Source organism: Micropterus dolomieu, linkage group LG04 (assembly GCF_021292245.1).
Source record: "Micropterus dolomieu isolate WLL.071019.BEF.003 ecotype Adirondacks linkage group LG04, ASM2129224v1, whole genome shotgun sequence".
NCBI lineage: Eukaryota > Metazoa > Chordata > Actinopteri > Centrarchiformes > Centrarchidae > Micropterus > Micropterus dolomieu.
This window is the reverse complement of record NC_060153.1, coordinates 23,035,824-23,056,724: the sequence shown is the minus strand read 5'-3', so window position 1 is coordinate 23,056,724 and position 20,901 is coordinate 23,035,824. Positions and strand designations below refer to the sequence as shown.

Genomic DNA, 20,901 nt, shown 5'->3' with positions numbered 1-20,901 from the left:
TACAGGTTTGTGGTTTGTCCTCTGCAGTGTCTGAGCTCCGCACAAGCCAGCCGACCTCCAGCCCGGGAGGAGGCGGTATATCTGCTTTATAACGTTGGCCATGAACACACAAAGGTATAAGAAAGAGGAAGAGGAAGAAGAAGTCGAAGAAGACCCGGGCGTTGAAGGTTCGTTGATTGGATATTTTAAGCAGGGAAGTTTGCCGGCGTGGTAGGCAGCCTCGCTCACATTGGTGTCTCTCTTACGCTCTTGCTTAGCCTTCCCGCTTCTGCGCAGCTCGACCCGGCCAAAGCTATTCAGCCTGCCCCCTGTATCTATTTGCCCCTTGTGAGCAGCATGTCTGATTACGGCGCTCTGCCGACTAATGGAGTCGGCGCGGGAATGAAAAACGACGCTTTTGCAGATGCTGTACAACGGGCCAGACAGGTAACGTTAACTCAGGAGCTCGGCGACAAGATAATACGGCGAGCTCGTTAACGTTAGCTGGTGGGAAACTGCAGCTAGCTTGATTACCCGTGACGTTAGCTGTAACGATAGTTAACTGGCTAGCCAGCTAGCTAATAGCAATGCCATTAAATTGTCTAGCACGCCGAGTTGAGTGATGACTTGAAAATGCTTGCGGGTTGGATTGAGCAGCGGCAACAATATAGTTCACTCTTTAGTGTAACGCTAACGTTATATAAAATTACTTGTCTCCACCGGGATCCTTGGGTGAAGTTAAATGGACAATGCTAGCTACTTCAGCTACGTTAGCTAGATTAGTTAACGTTAGTAAGCTGACTGAATTAGGAAACTCCATTTTAGGAAAAATTTAACAAGTAACCACATTGTCATGACACTGTGACTGCCATGAAGTAAGTTGTTATATCGTATTGATAACTAGCATTAAACGGACCAAACTATGCTTGTAATGTTAAGTTAACTTATTAAGTTAACGTTAGTGACTAAAATTTCTCACTGATCGTGAATATTTCTTTAACAGTCCTTATCTACCTAACGTTAACTTAGTCCTACCGTACCGATATTTGTAGTTATCAGGGTTAGGGCTGCAAGTAACCTAGTGATTGCATTATTTATTAGTCGCACTCAGATATATTACATTTACAGGGATATAAAACGGGGGGGGGGGAAGCAGTGGAATATAACTTTTGAGAAGCTGAAACTAGGGAGTGTTTGGCATTTTTTCCTTTTTTACATTTATTAATTAATAAATATAAATAAATGGTTTCATACAAATTTTCTGTATCAATTGTTTCAACTTGAATTATAGTTGTATCTGATTTTAGTCCCCCTGTTTCTGCTCATGTATTAACTTTACACTTACAGCTTTCTCTACAGAAATTTAGTATTTCATAAAGTTGAGACATTGTGAGACAGAAAAAATGAGTGTGGCTCAAGCTCCAAAAAGACTAGATCCTAGAGTCCCCATAAAGCAACTCAATACCATCTTTAGTTGGACCCTGGCTGCCTGGTTAAATGCCCATGTCTTTGAAATTTCACACCTCCAACAAAGGTTTTCTTCTCTAAATGTGAAGTCTCCAGGCTTATATAACCCCCAGATGACAGTTGTAGATGGTTCTTAATGTGTCGGCGGAGAGACACTTTAAATGAGAATTTTTATATGAAACCAAACAAAATATAGTAAAAATGTCACTAACTCTGAAGGAGTGATGTTGAAATACTCTTATCAAAACCTGAAAGCTCTTCATCACTATTTTAGGTTGTATTGCAGACACTTCATCCAGTGTATGTCATTCTAGATTGCAGCTAAAATTGGTGGAGACGGCGTTCCTTCAGTGAGCAACAACGGAGGAGCTGAGAACTATCCATTCACAGCACAGAAACGATCCCTGGAAGAAGCGGGTAAAAAAATCTGTGAAACAGGCACTGTGTCTGCATTGTTTTCCACATTGTAAGCCTAACTTTTCTTTTGATTTCAGATGAACCTGATGCCAAGAAGGTAGCATCACAGAACGAAATGGATTCCCCATTGTGTAAGTTAAACACACACTGATCCTATTACAAACACTCGCTCTGCACGGTTTTTAAACATTCTCCGCTTTTTCCTTCTCTTACAGCTATTGAAGCTCAGCTGGCTGCCCTGTCCCAACAAAGGTATAGGGGTTATTTTTAGTGGTCTTTTGGTGCTTATGGTTATGACTGAAAAATGATCCTTTATGTATCATTGTTTTGTTTACGTGCCTGTAGTGTCAGGGGCTCCACAATAACAGAAGAGTACAGGGTGCCTGATGGCATGGTCGGTCTAAGTGAGTACATGCACATTTGCTTCCTAAATCACAGACATGATGCCAGTGTTACATGTGTTCAGACTAAAATCTAAATTTCTGTCTTGTCCCTAAAGTCATTGGCCGAGGAGGTGAACAGATTAACAAAATACAGCAGGATTCTGGCTGCAAAGTCCAGATTGCTCATGGTGAGCTATGTGCCTAACCCCAGATTTGCTGAAATTGGGAAAGTGTGATGTATTTTCCAGCTGCATTTTGATTGATGCATATTTTCATATTCATTCACAGACAGTGCCGGCCTTTCAGAAAGAAGCGTTTCTCTGACAGGGTCACCAGATGCTGTACAGTGAGTTGGTTTTCACATTTAAAACAATCTATATCCAATGCAACTACTTTCTTCTTCTGGGGAGTTTTTGTTCATTGATGTTTGTGGGATCAAGTAGCAGCTCTGCTTAAAGGTGAAGAAATTATAATATTAAACTTGTCCTGACATTGGCTGGCCTAAGCAGACTACACATAATGTATTGATAAAATTTATCTTAAGAAATTAGATCTTATAAAATCTTACAACCATTTCCTGTTTCCTTGTGCAATGGCAACGGGTTGCACTATTGGGACTTTTCTAACAGAGTTTGGCCTCTATGGCAGCACTTCCTCTCAGGGCGTGCACAGATCCTTTGCTAAGATTGCCAAAGTTAAACCCAGACCACAGTCCTTACTGTAATCTTAATCATTTCTATCCCATAAATTACTCGGATTGGTGGAAGTCAGTTGTGCTTAACAGCCGGAAAGACTACTGTCAGGGTCTCATAATCATGACACGCACAGCCAGAAAAATTAATGTTGGGATTTTTGTCTTTAGCTTCTAAGAAAGCTTATTAAATTTAGTTGGATCTATGTTAATGAGTATCAAGAGCTACATTACATCATTTAAACAAGGTGCATATTACATACATACTTGATCCCCTAGAATTCCATGAATTAAGCTAAGCAAAGCCAATAAAGCATTGCCTGTTTATAACACTGTGGCTGCTCAAGACTATGGCATACTGTTGGTGCAGCTGGAACGTCTTACACTACCTAGTAGTAAGTCATGACTATTTTGATAGTCGATTATGCTAGCGATTATTGAAACGAATAATTGACTATTCGGATTATGAATCGCAAAATTACACAATGTCTCTTATTTAGCTATAAGCTTTTAAATAAAACTTTTTTAGGCATGTGCTAATTAACAATCAAGACAGTAAAATGAAAACTGCTTAGAAAAATACATCTTTTTATGAACATTTCTGCTGCAGCAATATAAAGTTACAATGAAATCCAGTCCTTTCATGGACCAAACACATAAATACAGGAAGAAATAAGTATGTGCAGCATGGGGCTGCAACGATTAGTTGACGTAATCGATGACGGCAATTATAAAAATTTGTCGACGTGAAATCTCATTGTCGACGTATCGTTACAAAGATGCCGTTTTAAGTGAGAGACAAATCTTAAGAGCATTTCTTTGTTAATTTCTAACGGCAATGCACTACCGTATTTTCCGCACTATAGGGCGCACTGGATTATAAGTCTGTCAATGAATGGTCTATTTTCGAACTTTTTTCATATATAAAGCGCACCGGACTATAAGGCACATTAAGTGAAACAAAACAGTCAGATAAGTCAATCAAACTTTATTAAAAAACAGGTGCAGGTACACCGTGAACAAGTCACCAGTTCATCACAGAGCACATAGAGACGAACAACCATTCACACGTACGGACAATTTACTGTCACCAATTCATGCAGATACAGGGATGTTTTCAACGCACGCACACACACGTTAAATCAAACGTTAGCTTTTTCACAATAACTCTAAAAATTGTTAAATACACTCACTTTTTCAGCTCATTCCTCATCCACAAACCCCTCAAATTCTTCATCTACAGTGTCCGAGTTAAACAGTTGGGCGATCACGGCGTCCAGCATGCCCGGATCGTGCGTGAGTGATGGCCTTGAGTTTAAAGTCTGCGTTGTAAGCATGTCTCTTGACAGGTGCCATTTTGGGGTCACACTGTAATATTATGGTGAAGCACAGTGGGCCTACTGTATGTATTACTCCGCGACGCTCATGACTACGAGTGCCGCTGTACCACACAAAATCGCTTCGCGGTCATTAAGCACAACTAGTCCATATATAGGGCGCTCCGGATTATAAGGCGCACTGTCGTTTTTTGAAAAAAAATAAAGGCTTTTAAGTGCGCCTTTATAGTCCGAAAAATACGGTACATGGAAGTGCTGTGGGCAGTATCTTTTCCATTGTCTGCCATGACTGCTTGACTGTAAGACTACTCATAAAGAAGCATTCATGTGAGTAGCGGAAAGTAATGGAGAAAGAGGCTAATGGCAGAACTAGTTCAGCGCTGTGAGCGCTGAACTAGGAATTTAGATTTTTGAATTTAGGAATTTTAGAGTTTTGTCGACTGCGTTGATTTTTTTTTCAGCGCTGAACTAGCCGCTACCTCACACAGACAGGTGAACTGCCATTTTGAAACTGCCATTATCTGGTGGTCTCTAATCTTGCGCCTTCGGCAGCAACACGTTGTCCAGCTGTAATCGTAATCTGAGTGAAGAGTCAAATGAGGTTTTAGTTTGTGAAGGTGTTAATACCACTGCTGATGTAGTGGTGTTTTATTAAAGAGGTGGTGTTATGCTTTTTGGCTTTTTCCCTCTCCTTTCTTGAGTTATATATCTTTTTTTGTACATGTAATAGGTTTGCAAAGTGAAAAAGCCCAAGTCCACCCCAAAGGGAGTTCCCGTCTCCCACAGAAAACTCTTCTCTGAACTGCTTGAAAATGGCTCATTCGTAGTCCAGCCAATTCCCTTTCATCCTTGTGACGTCACAGGGATGAAAGCTAAATGCGTCTCATAACACTCGCCAAGCGGCTACTCCGACACACCCTCAAAAAAAACGGTGGAAAAACACTGAGCTGCAGCACACACTTCTCCTCTCACTTCCAAACACTAGCTACCCTCCAGGCAGTCAGTGGATATAAAGTTGTTACTGTGATGTAGAGACAGAGCTCAGTTAAAACTTTATGGATGAAAGATACTTTTGTTACAGATTAATAACTCACCACTCTGAAACTCTTGCCCGATGACGAATGAACAAATCGATTAATTAATTAATTAGATTTTTGTCGACTGCGTTGATTATTTTTTTTGCACCCCTAACAGTGTGATACATAAACTAAATTTCTTGAATGCTACGTTAGTGCTGTGTTGAGTCATTTCATCCTCCTCCATCCATTTGAATTTGCTTCCAGGAGAGCCAAGGCACTTATAGATGACATAGTGTCAAGAGGTCACGAGTCGACCAATGGGCAGTCAGGTTCCATGCAGGAGATGATCATCCCTGCAGGCAAGGCCGGCCTTATTATAGGCAAAGGAGGAGAGACCATCAAACAGCTTCAGGTAAGACTCTTTCATATAAATCTATGATCGCTAGATTCTGAGTGTTTTCTACTATACTGCAACCAGGAGGCAGTGTAATAATGCTTATGTTGTTGAATTTGCTGCGTTTGTGTGTAATCAGTGTAACTAAGGGTGCTCTGATCGATCGGTCACAGATTGTAATTGGCCGATAATAGCTTTAACTAGTTTGATCGGTGGTCTCTAAAAAGGCCCATCACAAAAGCCGATCAGATGATGCAATACTTGCCAGACAAATTTTCAGTGGCAGCTAAAACTCTTGTGTTGTGCTCCAGTGTTACTTTCAGTTCCACTTTAGTCGATGCAAAAAATACCTGGTGTGTTTCTTCATCTGTATTACTTTCTTCTTTCGCCAAATCTTCTGTAACTGCTGAGTAAACCATCTGCTTCATGTTTACACCAGCAGGCGCATGGCCAGTGTACGTGAATGGCCACTAGATGTGTGTTTTCAGTTGTTTTAATATGGACGGAGATCAACTCTGATACGCAGCTAAACCGTTGCTGTGGACGGTGAAGATTGTATTCATTATAAAACTGTTTAAAAAACCGTAGTAGTGTGGATGTAGTCTCACATTACCCCACTCCTCTCTTCTCCTCTCCTCCTATCAACCCTCCCGTTTTCCCCGTGAGTCTCTCGTATTTTTCCGTTCTCAGCCAGTATCCTCCCCTTAAATGTTTCCCCGTAAATCTCCCGTATTTTTAACCCTTTATAAAATCAAATAAAAACTTGCTGGCCGTATTTAAAGTGTTTGCTACTCTCTCCTCTGGTAAAGCTGGTGGCAGTAGGCCCAAGTAAAAGATGAAGACTGTGCTCCTTGCACAAGGAGTAAATAAACAACCCACTTAAATGATATTAAGCCTATACTAGTGGTAAATTATGAATATAGTAACTATAAGTAGTAATAATAATAAACTAATAGTATAATATCTACCACCTAAAGCCCACAGAAACTGCCTGAGTGGCTACTTCCGAGTTTATCATCGACTCAGGATGCCTGTGGTCCTTTATCTCCTAAATATTTTGGCTACAGCCTTTTTTTTTTTTTTTTTGTTGCAGTTTTTATAGTTGAAGTAAATTTATAAAGATGCTGTTTGTTCTGTTTTTGTATTTTACTCCACAGGAAAGCTAAATTTGTTAAGCTATAAGATGTTCACAGTAACCAGGCAAAGCCTTCAATGGTTTAAGTCTCTAAAACGGAGGGAGAGGAATTTGTTGCCCATGTTTCCTGTAATAAACAGTTGTAATTTTTATCATCTGCTAATTTTAATAGTTACTACATTGTTTTTAGGACTAATTAAATAAATATACAGTATAATATACATACATATAATGCTACATGATGATAAATAAAAGGCTTCAAATAGACCAAGTGATCGGTATCTGCCGATACTGCTTTCAGCAATCAGTGAATCGGCCCAAAAAATCCTCATTGGAGCGTCTCTAAATGTAACATCCCTCTGCTGCAAAACCGTAGGAGCGGGCTGGAGTTAAAATGATTCTTATTCAAGACGGATCCCAACCACCCAACATTGATAAACCCCTGCGCATCATTGGAGATCCCTACAAAGTGCAGGTACCCACAGTGAAGATAGTTTTGCTTAAGTTTGAGATGTATTATGCCTGTATTTACCCTTGAAATCATTGTCTTCCTGAATTCTTTGTTCGCCTGCCAGCAAGCAAAGGAGATGGTTAATGAGATTCTACGGGACAGGGATCATGCAGGTTTTGGAGACAGGAACGAATACGGCTCAAGGATGGGAGGAGGAGGAGGTGGCGGCGGCGGCATCGATGTAAGCAATGTGTTTTTAAATACAAGTTACTACTAACTGCTGTAAAAAAGATTGTTTTCCCAAACTAGATAAAGTTGCGTTAAATGAACATACTCGAATGACTGTAGAATGTGTGAATGTTTACCATAACTTTAATAAATGGGTGAGACTCAGTTGCTTTGAGCCGTTATCACAGTTTTTGTTGTAATCACACAGATAGCTGTGCCCCGTCACTCTGTTGGAGTTGTGATTGGCCGAAGTGGGGAGATGATCAAGAAGATCCAGAGCGATGCTGGAGTGAAGATACAGTTTAAACCAGGTGAGCCCTCCAAACTTTTTCTGGAAGATTAAACTGCGTCATATTGAATTACAACTGTCTTCCCCCTGGCCTGCTAAATAGTGTTTATGCAGGGGAGGAAATGTTTGTCGCTGTTCTCCACATCCACTATTTGATTTAACTTTAGATTATAATGGTACGTTTTGATTTGAACGTTAAGACTAGGGCTGCAGCTAATGATGATTTTAGTACTCAAAGCTTCTACCCATTATTTCATTGATGCGTCGTTTAAGAAGTACTTTTGCTTGCCGGCTACGCTGTGGTGGTTGTAATTTTTCCCTTCGGTTGTATACCAGACACCCGCAAGGAAAATAAATTAATACTGGGAGAATCTTCGATCCTGCTTTTGATTTCTAAGGTTGAAATTAAAAGCTCACTTCATTTGCTACGTTATAGCCACATTACATAATTTCTTCTCTCCTTTGAGTTGATTCTTGTGCTTTCAGTCCCTGTACAAACCCCCACTAATAATAAATCTGCCTGTTCTTTTGTCATCCTTTACAGATGACGGTACCGGTCCTGAGAAAATAGCCCATATTATGGGTCCACCAGACCAGTGTCAGCATGCTGCCTCAATCATTACTGACCTGCTACAGAGTATCCGTGCCCGAGAGGAGGGTGGGCAGGGGGTAGGTGCAGAGGCAGGCCTTTGATTTCTTGATCTTGAATTCTGTGCTGATGACAGAACACAGGAACGGGGCTTTTTTTGTGGAACAGTTAAACCTAATGTGAGGTGTGTTTTTCTCCACAGGGCCCCCCAGGTCCTGGTTCAGGGATGCCACCTGGTGGGCGAGGACGGGGTAGAGGCCAGGGGAACTGGGGTCCTCCGGGGGGAGAGATGACCTTCTCCATTCCTGCTCACAAATGTGGGCTCGTCATTGGCAGAGGAGGAGAGAATGTCAAGTCCATTAACCAACAGACTGGTGCATTTGTGGAGATATCTCGTCAGCCACCGCCAAACGGTGACCCAAACTTCAAACTGTTCATCATCCGAGGGTCCCCGCAGCAGATTGACCACGCAAAGCAGCTCATAGAAGAGAAGATTGAGGTAGGTTCACTGGTGGAGCAGAGAAGAACTGCACAGATCAAATGTCTGTCAAAGGAGAACACACCTGAATCTGAGTTTGAATGGCTTCTTCCTGTTTTGTGTTTTTCCTCCAGGCTCCGTTGTGTCCAGTGGGAAGTGGTCCTGGTCCAGGAGGCCCAGGTGGTCCAATGGGTCCCTATAATCCCAACCCTTATAATCCAGGTCCTCCTGGTGGTGCTCCTCAGTATGTACAATCCCAATACACTTAAATACAGGAATTTTTTTAATAGTTTTCCTTCAGGGGAGACTGGTATAAATAACAAGGTTAAGTCTTTAAATGGTCCTGTCCGTCTCTGCAGTGGAGCCGCGCCTGGTGGCCCCCAGTTCTGTCCTCAAGGTTGGGGAAATACCTATCAGCAGTGGCAAGCCCCAGGTCCACAAGACCCCAGTGAGTACCTTCCATTTTTACATAACAACTCTGTTTCTGTATTTGCCCCGTGTGTGTGTGTGTGTGTGTGTGTGTGTGTGTGTTGGTTTTTTTTTTACACATTTTAAGGCACTTTGTAAATGGTTTAAGGTGTATATTCTTTTATTGATCTCATTACTTTATTCTGTTTCCTCTCATTTTAGATAAGGCAGCAGCAGACCCGAACGCAGCATGGGCAGCCTACTATGCACAGTATTATGGCCAACAGCCAGGGGGAGCCATGGCATCCCAGGCTCCAGGAGGCGCCGCAGTGGGAGCACCAGGGGACCAGAGCCAAGGAGCTCAGGCCTCTGGGGGCCAGCCAGACTACACTAAAGCTTGGGAGGAATACTACAAGAAAATGGGCATGAGTAAGTTGGATCTACTGAGACAAGTACAAGGTTCTGTCTGGGCATATGACCTGAGTATTGCATGTGTTATATTTAAGACTATTAAATGAAGTCGTACTCATGTGATTGTGTGTTGTGTTTTTTATCAGCCCAGCCAGCTGCAGCGGCAGCACCTGCTCCAGCTGCAGCAGCAGGCTGGAGGAGGAGGAGCGAGGCAGCAGCAGGAGGAGGAGGAGGAGCTGGAGGCCAGCAGGACTACAGCGCAGCCTGGGCTGAGTACTACAGACAGCAGGCTGCCTACTATGGACAGGGAGGGCAGGTGCCAGGACAGGCAGCTGCTCCACAGCAGGGACAACAGGTAGCATGACCAGTGTCCAAAACAAACCATGTCAATATAAACAGCAAATGTTAGTTTTAATCACTCATAGTTTTTATCTTCATCTGTATTTAATCAATGGTGTTGCCAAATAAAAAGAACATGAGGATTCAAGTATTCAGGCAGTCAGCAAAAGACATGCCACTTTGTGGACAGGCAGTTTAACTGGTCATCACCTGCCACTTGTTTTAGTTCAGTCAAAGCTACACACTGTTCAGGAACAAAGTTTTAAGAACATGCAAAAAAAGTGACACCTACTGCAATAGACTATTTTAGCACTTACTGTTTGTTAATTATCAATCTTACATGAAACCATGCTTGTATTCATACACCTTATACACACACACACCCCATAGTGAGAAAATTTCCACATTTCTTTACAAAGCAAAAACTGATTAAATTGTATTTTGTCTAATGTCTCATTTCAGGCCCAGTAAACGAATCGCATCCGTTGGATTGTTGCGATGGCTCTCTGGACTTGCTTGTTTTTTCTATCAAGATTTCCTTTTTGGCTTTGAGTCAAGACCATGATTTACTCATCCACCCAGACATTTTCTATTCCAACCTTCTTGTTGTTGTTTTTTTTAAGTCAAAATTGAAGAAAGGAAAAAGGGAACACATTTTGCCCATGGATTGAACAAAGCACTAAATAAATGCTTGGGTCATTGTTCATTTTGCCCCTTCACCTCACCCACACCTTTTTAATACATCTGAACTTTTTTTTTTTTAAATGTGAAATGATAACCATCTTTGCTTGCAAGCTAGCACCATAGCATCTCAACACTGACTCACATTCATGTTGTTTTTTTTCCCCTTCTATTTCCCGAGGGTAAAAAAAAAAAAAAAAACTGTCCAGCGGTATTTTGAATATATCCAGAAATTATGTTTTGTGTAAAGAAAAACAAAAACAGAATTTTTTATTTTATTTTTTTTTTCCCCTTTAAAGCTTATTTTTTAAAAACATTCCTTGTTTCAGTTGCAGGTGCATTTTTCTCCCTGCTATCATGATTTCTTGGTTTTAATTTTATTCATTGTAATTATTTTCCTTAAGGGGGTTGTGTGTGTCTGTGTACAGTGTATGCTACTGAACAGAAAAATGTGTGTAAGTTGGCTGTAATAAGGCAGTGTGTAGGTTGGTTGTGTGTGCATGTATGTGTTTGTGTGCTTGACTGCCCTCTGTTTAATTAAAAAGGAAACCACCAACAATACAGACATCTGTATTGTTGGTGGCTTCCTTTTTTTGTTCAAATAGGTTCCGTTACTGTATGCTGAATTTTTTTTGTTATTTTTTTACAGCTTGTTTTTAAATACTTAAAATAAAAACATTCAAATTACCAGTTTTTTTTTTTTTTTTTCTTGTGTGGCCATCACCAGCCTTGTGTTTGGGACTTGTATGTTCCCCATTTTAAAGTCCTATCAAAAGGAACGCCCTGTTTGGCCGATTGTACATTTTATTTGTCGTGACTGGTGTAACAGAAGTACTCGAAGCCTTTGTGGTGGCTTCCTGCAGGATGTCTGTGTCCCACCTTTTGTTTCGGTTTTGATGGATGTGTCCACCGGCGAGTGACGGCAGTCTCGTGCCGCCTGCGGACCAATCGCGACCGTCCTGATTGCAACAAGGGACAACAGTTCAGTGGGAGATGGCGCCCAGCTCGAAATCCGAAAAGGGTGATGGCAAACAGAAAGCTCAAAGAAAACACAAAGACCATGTCGTGAAGCTTCTCATGCGTGGGAAGGTAGGAATGACACAACGGAACGTGTTGTGTCGGGAAAACGGGAAAAGAGCGCTCAGGGTTTATGTAGGAGCGCTTCAGTGAAAGCCTTGTTTTCCAGTAACGTTAGCTTCTGAGGCTAGCTGCTAACTAGCTCGGCGGCTAAGTAACGGCTAATGGGAGGCATGTTGCTAATTAGCTAATGCTACAAGTATGACAACATTGAGTGTCCTGCTTTCTGGCGATAAGTGTCCTTTTTATATGGTTTGCTAACAGTCTCGTAGACATCTGAATTGATAGTTTTAGCGTGCTAACTATTAAAGCCAATGGTAGACACCTTTTGTGTTGTATTAGAACGTGTAAGCTCAGTCGGCGTTAGCTTCGGCTAAACCACAGTAGCAACTTTCAGTACGTTACTCCACAGCTCGTACATGTATCGTTAACCCTCAGCCGTCAGATATAACGTTAATCCTTGAATAGTTTCACTTAATAGACAACTGATGTATGGGTTCAAACTTTTTTTAAGTACTCAGGTGTTTATGTGCAGGGCGCTGAAAGACGCTGAATTTCCTGTGTGTAGTTTGTACCATCACTGAAATGGCCACTGCGTTAAGACTGCAAGGCTTATATATTTTAAACACATTTCTATGCTTCATGTTGCAGTATGTACGTTGTCTACATTTGTATCCACTCTTGTCTGTCCTGCAGCTGTCAGGACAGTTTTCTCAGCGCCTGTTCAGGAAGCTACCACCTCGAGTCTGTGTCCCATTAAAGAACATTGTCAGCGAGGAGTTCCTGAGAGCAGGGTCAGTGTGTCTTTACTAAATGGATTTGTTATTAAGCACCTTGTACAGCCGTTCACCTTGTTCAGCTCACTGATAGCATTTCAACCCAGGGTTGTTGATGCTCTGTCTAGATCCAGCTGGTAGGGATCCACTGATAGACCTATCCTCTCCCAATACACATACCTAAGCTCAGGATGTCTGTTTTCAGGGGAGTCAGACAGCTGGAGGCCAGGAATTGCAGCCCTAATGAATGTAACTGATACAATTTTGTAATGTAACTGATTTAATATGTATGCCGACCCAATCTGCTTTATATTCACTGCACCATTAATCTGATGTATCAGAAGGTGCATTTCTACCTGCTAGTGATTCAGAGTGATTTGCCATGTGCAGTGTTTTTTGAGCCGAGGTGTGAATTACAGTAGTGCCTCACATTTTTGGTTCCAGGCATATCTTTCTTGGTTTCACCAAATGTGGCCGTTACGTTCTATCCTATACCAGCGACTGTGGGGAAGACGACGATTTCTCTTTTTACACCTACCATCTCTATTGGTGGGAGTTCAACCTGCACAGTAGACTCAAACAGGTAAAGGGCAAGGACATTTATTCACTAGAACCTTAATGTGATCCATCCTGCAGATTCACATGTAAACTAGGGCTGCAACTAACTAAATTGTCATCAATCTGTTGATCATTTTCTCGATTAATCGATTAGTTGTCTGGTCCTTAAAATGGCAGAAAATTGTGGAAAATGTTGATCAGTGTTTTTCAGAGCCCAAGATGATGTCCTCAAATGATTTGTTTTGTACAAAACCCAAAGATATCAGTTTACTCTCAGAGGAGTAAATAAACCAGAAAATAGTAACAAGAAGCTGGAATAAGAATTTTGGCTTTTTCTTAAAAAAAATGGCTTGATTGTCAAAATAGTTGCAGATTAATTTAATGGTTGAAAACTAATCAATTAAACTACTTAAAGTTGCAGCTCTAATGTAAGCAGAGGACTGTTTGGATGCAGTACCACGTCCTCCTGTGAGAATTGTGACTTTAATGTGTAGAGATCTTGTTCTTTGTCTCATGTCTGCTTATTCTCTTCAGGTGCATCATGTGCGTCTGTTTGCAGGAGAGGAAATCTACAGCGACCTCTACCTGACTGTGTGTGAGTGGCCAAATGACCACTCCAAAATTGTCATCTTTGGCTTCAAGTAAGGAATAATAAACACATCGATCAGCAGCCACATGGAGCACATTCAGTTTAAGCCAAAAGTATTGTTATTTCAGTGTGTATGTTCTGTGTGATAAGTCATTTTGTGTGCGTGTGTGGTTCCACCTGCCAGTACGCGCAGTTCAAGCTCCGTTCTGATGAACTTAATGATGAGTGATGAAAACAATAGAGACATATACATCACCATCGCCTCCATGCCTCCTCCTAAGCCTTGCTCCTTCTGCTGCCCAGTTCCCTCAGCCACTACCATACGTACAGGTAAACACACACACAAAGGTTCACTATGTTACTGTTCTCACTGCCTCACTCTCATCCAACTTCATCCTTTTCTCTCCCCAGGAAGCGGTGAGTGTCTGGAGCATGGCTATGTGCTCAACAGCAGGTACCAGGTGGTGTACCCGTTCCCGACTTTCCAGCCAGCTTTCCAGCTGAAGAAGGATCAGGTCATCCTGTTAAACACTAGCTACTCTCTAGTGGCCTGCGGCATCTCACTCTGTCCAGGTAACAAGTGATCGACAGATACAAGTTTTTCAATTGTAGATGCCGATATTTACAGAGCGGGGGCTCGATGGTCAATATATAATGCTGTTATCAAAACAAAGAAAAGCATTATTCCATTGTTCTATGCAGAGTATAATCTAAAATACATTGATATGTTAGCCATATTTTATTAATTAATGAAATAGAAATATACATTGGGTTCTGCTGTAGATTTCAGGAGGTGACTGGTGTTTAAGGGAGAGCGGGGTACAGTTTGTTAGAAGTAATGTCATTTCAACTGCATTATTATCACAGCAACATTATATATTTATAATGGTTTTAGATTAGCTGTCATTTAGGATGGGAGAAACGTGTTAACATTTAGCCCCATCACTCAGCTGACCAGTTTTATTTTCATATATATATTCTCGCGCTCGCTCGCATAATAGTGCTTTTCTTAAAATCAGACTATGCATTTAAGACCATCATATATTAGACTTTGCCTCCAGATACAATGTAATACACACAGAACAGATTGGCCCATCTACAGAAGGATTTATATTTGGTGGGAGGAGGGAACAACTTGTTCACACCAGGTGAACAAAGGCCAGACAGTTCTGACGTGCTCGTCTCTGTTGTGCCTCAGGGGACAAATTAGTTCCACTGTGTCACACATGATAACTGATTGTTATACATAATACTTTAATTCTTAATGAAAATCTTACAGACATGGATTATTATCAGGCTGATGTTGTAGCCTGATTTCAGCATCAGGTCTTTTTTCAGTTACATCTTTTTATTTGTCTCTCGTAGGTAAGCAGAGTCAGTCATCGCAGATCCTTTACACAAAGAGAGCAGCTCTGTCAAGTCCAGCCTCCACATCTTTTTCCTCCACCTCCTCGGCCTCTTCTTCCTCGCTACCTCAGGGGTCTCCAGAAAGCCGACTGCCACCCAGTAGACCTGCTCCAATTCCCTCATCTCCTAACCAGTCCCAAGCAGCCGTGCGAGCCCGGGAGTTTGCAGCCGACCTCTTCAGGCGCGCCCAGGGAGGAGGAGGGGGGGGGGGGGAAAACGAAGGCCAGACAGAAAGGAGAACAGTTGATGGTGCTGTAAAAGAGGCAGCGCAGATACCAGGAGACAAAGGGATAACTGTAGGGACTCGCATAGAGGAGGAGGAGGAGGATTGTAGAGAGAGGAGGGAGGAGGAGACACGGACTAGTTTACCTCAAGTGTCAGCATCAGGCGGGAGTCACAGTTTGCCACAGCGCTCTGAACAAGTGATGTCTCCCTCTTCCTCATCACCTGCATCCCCTCCGACCCCGTCCTCATGCCAGGAGGCCGGGCCCTGCGAGCCTGGATATGTCAACTATTCATGCCTGCACTTCTGCCTCCAACAGCCAGGGGCAGCAGAACAGAATACAGAAGGTAAGAGAAAGAGGAAGACACTGAACGAGCAGTTTAAAAAACAAACAAAAAAAAGAAACTCTCCTCAGGTCACGTGTGAAGTGGCTGACCAGCATTTTTCCTCTCCGTTTCTGTGTCTCCAGGTTATGAGGATGATAAAGTTCAGCTACCTTTCACAGTCACCGACCTTAAAGGACGGAACCTGCAGCTTGTCACCGAGCCACACAATGGACAGGTGTGTGTTTGTGCTAGTATGTCTGGCCAGAAACACTGCATCAATTATATCAAGGTGTCCTACCTGTCCTGGAAATATAGGGATCAACAGTCAATAATCAGCTGCAGGCCTTTATCTCAGAGCATCATCAGTCTGGTCTTACAGACAAACCACATCTCACATGGGTTGTTAATTTCTAGTTTAGACGAGAAGAAACATTGCGGGATCACATTTATAAAAGTCTTTGCTACAGTTGATCATTCTTTACTTCTTGACTTTTACCTTGGTAAAAATTTAACTTTTTAAAGATGTGTGTTCCCCCTCGCAGAGTGTGTGTGTGGAGCAGTTGACTCTGGATTTTGAGTATCTTATCAATGAGGTGATCAGGAGCGATGCTGCCTGGGCCCCTCAGTTCTGCTCCTTCAGCGACTATGATGTTGTGATATTAGAGGTCAGTCTTTTTAACTTTTAGTCTCTTTCTCATCGTCTTCACGTCTGACACTGTTGTGCTGCAGCACTTATCAAACTAGTGTGTCTTTGTGGAGGAATTGTAGTGTGTTGGAATAATACACTGCTTTCTTCCCTCCAATTTGGTGTCACAAATAAACATACGTGAGTGTGTGTATACACATGTTTGTTTACTTTGTTTCATGTACTACATTTGCAACAGCAAATTTTTTATATATTTTTTTTTTTCTGAGCTGGAAAAAAATAATAGAGGAACATTTTGCATTTGAACTGGAGATAATGTGTGTGTGTGTGTGTGTGTGTGTGTGTGTGTTGTGCATCAGGTGTGTCCTGAAACCAACACTGTGATGATCAACATTGGTCTGCTGTTACTGGCCTTCTCCAATTCGGATGAGGAGCACTGCAGGTACTTGTCCTAAATAAACCTAAAGCCTCTTTAGCCGTACATCTGCCACTTTGTTCTTTCCTCGCTAAGTGTACTTTTCTGCTTTGTTTTTGTTACCAGGCCAAACACGTACCATTCCAACCTGCAGGTCAGCTGGGACCTGAACACAGGTGTGTGTTGCACCGTGGGTGTTGGTGACCTTACAGAGGTCAAAGGTCAGACCAGGTGAGGAACTACTGATACCCACTCTCTCACACACAACTTTCTGTCTGTCTCCCTTTTTGTTGTTAGGCTCTGTTTAGTTCTGGTGTGTTCAAGGTGTCAATCTTTATTTCTCTCGTCAGTGGGAGTGTGTGGAGCTCTTACAGGAAGTCCTGTGTGAACACGGTGATGAAGTGGTTGGTGCCTGAGAGCAGCTCCCGCTACATTAACCGCATGACCAACGAAGCTCTACACAAAGGTGAGTTATATTCACATTTGTGCATGCGTTTGGCATCCTGATATCTACCACAGCCCCTCCCACGCAGACCGAATACTCTCTCAGTATGTTGTCCGGATGAGGATTATCATTCATCCAGGTCAAAGAGCAAGTCAGAAGTCAAATAAAACTGGATTAGACCAAACGGCTTTTGACTTTTGGTGTCTGGATCTGTAACAACTGGGGAGTATTTTGTGTACATGGAAATATAATACCTCTATTAAAAGCAGGATACAAACTCGAGTATTACCAGAAAGGTCCCGGTGTTTGTGCAAGTGACAACACACACTTACCTGCACCTTTTGGCTTCGCAGTATATACTGTGCGGAAAGCTTATTTGTAATTGTTACGAGAAATTTGTTTGCTAATATAATGGAAAAACTTTACTGAACACAGAACAAAGTTTTTCACATTTTTTTTTCCATTTATTTTTCCCTTTTTTACCATTGCATGAATTAAAAAGTCCAAATGTGCTTATTACTCAGCGTTTCCCACAGGATTTGGAGCGATTATGGTGGGTGGGTGCGAGGCCCAAGAGGGTCTGGTAAAGTAAATTACATGTGTCCATTTTACTTTTAATGTACACATGTAATATGTTTTATACTTTCTGTGAATATAATCCAATTAATCTTATTCCCATACTGTATAGACACCTTATTTTGAAAACCGGACGTTGTTGTATCCTCTCCACATTCATCAAGTCTGACCCAATTTGATAAATAATGTTGTATGTGGTTCTCGTTTCGCGTAACATGAAGACTTCATAGCCTGTCGTCAGGTAGGACTCTCATACTGCAACACTTAGATTTGTGAAGAGAAACTGACGGTAATGGTAGGATAAAGTTGCTAACCTGCCTGTCTGGTCGCACTGGTCCATTTCAGTGTATTTACCATGAAGGCTTGAATACGTATGCACTCAAAATTTAGGTGCGGCTAGCTTAATTGCCTTCTCAGAAACGAGTGACAAACACTCAAAAGTTGTTCAGACAGTTTGTTGCCTTTTCTAAGAAGTCAGCCACAGATGGAGTAGATGTGCTAGGAGGCAATTCATCAGAACAGTTTCTGAAAATGGCGATTTTTGCATCTTTCTCAGACGCTTTAAAATGCTTCCACTCTGCTGACTAGTGTTGCAGTCAAGACCGCCCAAACCGAGACAAGACCAAGACTTTTAGGGACTGAGACCAAGACAGAGGGAGGGCGAGACAGAGTCAAGACTAAGACCAGCTCCCCACAATACGTGATACACAATAAAATGTGGAACAAGCTCATAGGTACTTCTCATATTGATCTGAAAGATCTACATTCCCATTAAAACACCCACATACAAACACTAAGAGCTGAAATCAACGTAAGCATTGCAATTGCCGGGAGGGGTGACAGTCGTTAACGGTAACACATTTTAATTGGGGTTAGTGGTTGTATTTGAAGCAGTACGTTTTTACATCCAATGAAAGTTAGGATATTAACAAATAAATCAGATGATGCAAAAGCAATTTATTGATATTCCCAAAGTTATGGTCTTGAAATAAAATCCCGAGTCATCAATGACCGAGACCAGACCGAGTACAAATGCAGTCGAGTCCGAGACAAGACCATCAAAAAGTTCTCACATTTTCTTGGCTTACTGGGGCAGTTTAATAGAATGGTAACACCTGTGTTTTTACTACTATGACACACTACTTATATCACCTGCTATGGAAATTACATTAACCAGGGACCGTGAAACCAAAGCATCGAAATGGAATTTAGCCAACAATCATTTTATTATTTATACTGCTTTTCTTACTGTGATGCATCAAAATGTCTTCAATGAAAAAGGCCTTGTTGATGATTTGAAGTAGTCAGATAAATTCAGTAGTAGTACTTAGTATTAGTGTTCTTTAAGTTTCATTGAAGTTTCATCAATCTGAGCGGCACAGTTTTTTTAATTTTTTTTATTTTAGTAAATTCTCAGGAGGTATCATCAGTGCTGTGTGGATCCCAGGCATAAAGAAACATGGGGTTGTCAGGGTCCCATCCTCTATTGGAAGTTTTAAAGTGCTTGCAGAATGCGAAATTCAAATCTCACTCATCTTCTCGCCTGTAGGCTCGTCCCTGCAAGTGTTGGCAGATAGCGACCGATGTACCTGGATTGTATTGTGAAGAAAGAAGACGTGCCACAAGTGTCAATGTAACAGAAACAAAAGCACACACACACTTCGACGTGGCCAGCTCAACCTTAATCTGAGCAAAACTGCACCTGCGCAGTGACTATGCTTTGGTAAAGCAGTTAAAACACGTGTCAAACTCAGCAAATAATGCTGTAGTTGAAATACTGTAAAGATTCCTCCTTTTTTTTTTTTTTTTTTGTCTCTTTTTTTGTCTTTTTTAGGTGGTCTGTGTTTAATTTTACAGGTTTCATCTTTTACATTTTTGTAAATGTGTACTGTATCATTGCTACCACCAAAACCAAGAGCTGGACTGAATGAAGATTTAGTTTTTTTGTTTTTATACATAAAGGCGTACTGTTATAGTAGCATGAGTGTTTCTTGTGTTTGCGTGTCTGTAACTGAACGTATGCAATATCTGCACCTGTGATGTTCATAAGGGAATTTCATCCAGACTGTAGGTGTGTGTATGTATGGGTGTGTGCATGTTTTGTGTGTATGAAATGATTCTGACAGATTCTGCTGCTTCTAAACCAGTTGTTTCCTCAGCTGGCCACAACCAGTTCAGTCTAGCTGTGTTGATTTATAAGGCTGCAGTGTTTAAAATGAGACAAATTGAACCCAGTACTCAATTACTTGACTTTTTTGACCTCATGTGACGGATGTAGAGACTTGTTGGAGTCACATGCTCAGCTGGTAGACATCAGGTTGTATGTTTACTGGCTTGGAAGTAATACCATGTTCTATTGGGATATTTTGTTAAAATAAAATGTTTAAAAGTCTTTTGTGAGTCTGTATTAAGAACTGGACGCATTCTGAAAACAGTACAGCGTAGGTCAGTGGTTCCTGGGATCATGAGATAATAAACTGGATAGGACAACAGAATTCTACAACACTGTTAATGATTCTTACTAACTTCTGATGGGTTGCAGGGGAACACCACTGACTTGAAGTGTATCCACTTGTAAATGTATGCACAAGTTGCCCACCACATGCTGCTTCAATGGCTTTAAAAGCATTTAGCAATGTTATACACCCAGGTGATGTTTAGCACATGCATGTTTGCCAATACATTTACATCTGCATGCTGATCATATCAGCTGCTTACAGTTCCAGTGGATTCCTGTTTTGAAATGTGTGATGTAACTTAGGCAGGGATTTTGATTGTACATTCATTGGAGCTTAACCTCTTAGGTTTTAAGAGAACTTTACCTTTATCGCTGTCAAGTATGGCAGAAATAATTTAATAGTTTTGGTTCAGACCATAGAAGTGGTCCAAGACTGGATTCAGCAGTGCTTTCTGCTTACCAATCACCTTGCGTCAGTGAACCTCCAGGTCCAAATTGCAGCGGGGTGTTTGGGTCCCGTTACACTTGCTTGTAAGTTCAGTTTTTGCTTTATTTCTCTGGAATTACTGGATAATTTTATCTCCAAAAGCTTCTAAAAGTAATTCAAATAAAACAAGCAAGATGAACCAGTCACTGCTTGAACTGGTTACAACTGGTTAAACAATGGTAACATGTGACAAGCGGTCCCAGACTTCATTTTAAAGGGGCA

At 41.5% G+C, this 20,901-nt stretch overlaps 2 protein-coding genes across 4 annotated transcripts; both read left to right on the top strand.

Moving 5' to 3' along the window:
- Nucleotides 1-27: 27 nt before the first annotated feature.
- On the top strand, nucleotides 28-11,383 carry LOC123969250 (KH-type splicing regulatory protein). Of its 3 annotated transcripts, XM_046046460.1 has the most exons (19): nucleotides 60-167; nucleotides 258-426; nucleotides 1,761-1,863; nucleotides 1,941-1,994; nucleotides 2,079-2,115; nucleotides 2,209-2,267; nucleotides 2,363-2,434; nucleotides 2,535-2,592; nucleotides 5,558-5,705; nucleotides 7,199-7,297; nucleotides 7,398-7,514; nucleotides 7,710-7,812; nucleotides 8,335-8,459; nucleotides 8,582-8,878; nucleotides 8,992-9,101; nucleotides 9,217-9,305; nucleotides 9,488-9,694; nucleotides 9,823-10,031; nucleotides 10,478-11,383. In XM_046046460.1, exons 2-19 carry the CDS (start codon nucleotides 337-339, stop codon nucleotides 10,484-10,486), a joined length of 1,986 nt encoding a protein of 661 aa, XP_045902416.1. In that variant the 5' UTR covers nucleotides 60-167; nucleotides 258-336; the 3' UTR covers nucleotides 10,487-11,383. The 3 variants fall into 3 exon arrangements, with proteins under 3 accessions (XP_045902417.1, XP_045902416.1, XP_045902415.1); XM_046046461.1 differs by lacking the exon at nucleotides 258-426 and having other exon boundaries at nucleotides 28-167; XM_046046459.1 differs by lacking the exon at nucleotides 60-167 and having other exon boundaries at nucleotides 177-426.
- A 138-nt stretch (nucleotides 11,384-11,521) lies between these two features.
- Nucleotides 11,522-20,126, top strand: dcaf15 (DDB1 and CUL4 associated factor 15). Its single transcript, XM_046046462.1, has 13 exons — nucleotides 11,522-11,785; nucleotides 12,470-12,567; nucleotides 12,994-13,132; nucleotides 13,642-13,748; nucleotides 13,881-14,026; nucleotides 14,108-14,269; nucleotides 15,062-15,673; nucleotides 15,796-15,887; nucleotides 16,195-16,317; nucleotides 16,658-16,740; nucleotides 16,840-16,944; nucleotides 17,064-17,179; nucleotides 19,284-20,126. Exons 1-13 carry the CDS (start codon nucleotides 11,690-11,692, stop codon nucleotides 19,337-19,339), a joined length of 1,935 nt encoding a protein of 644 aa, XP_045902418.1. The 5' UTR covers nucleotides 11,522-11,689; the 3' UTR covers nucleotides 19,340-20,126.
- Nucleotides 20,127-20,901: the final 775 nt, after the last annotated feature.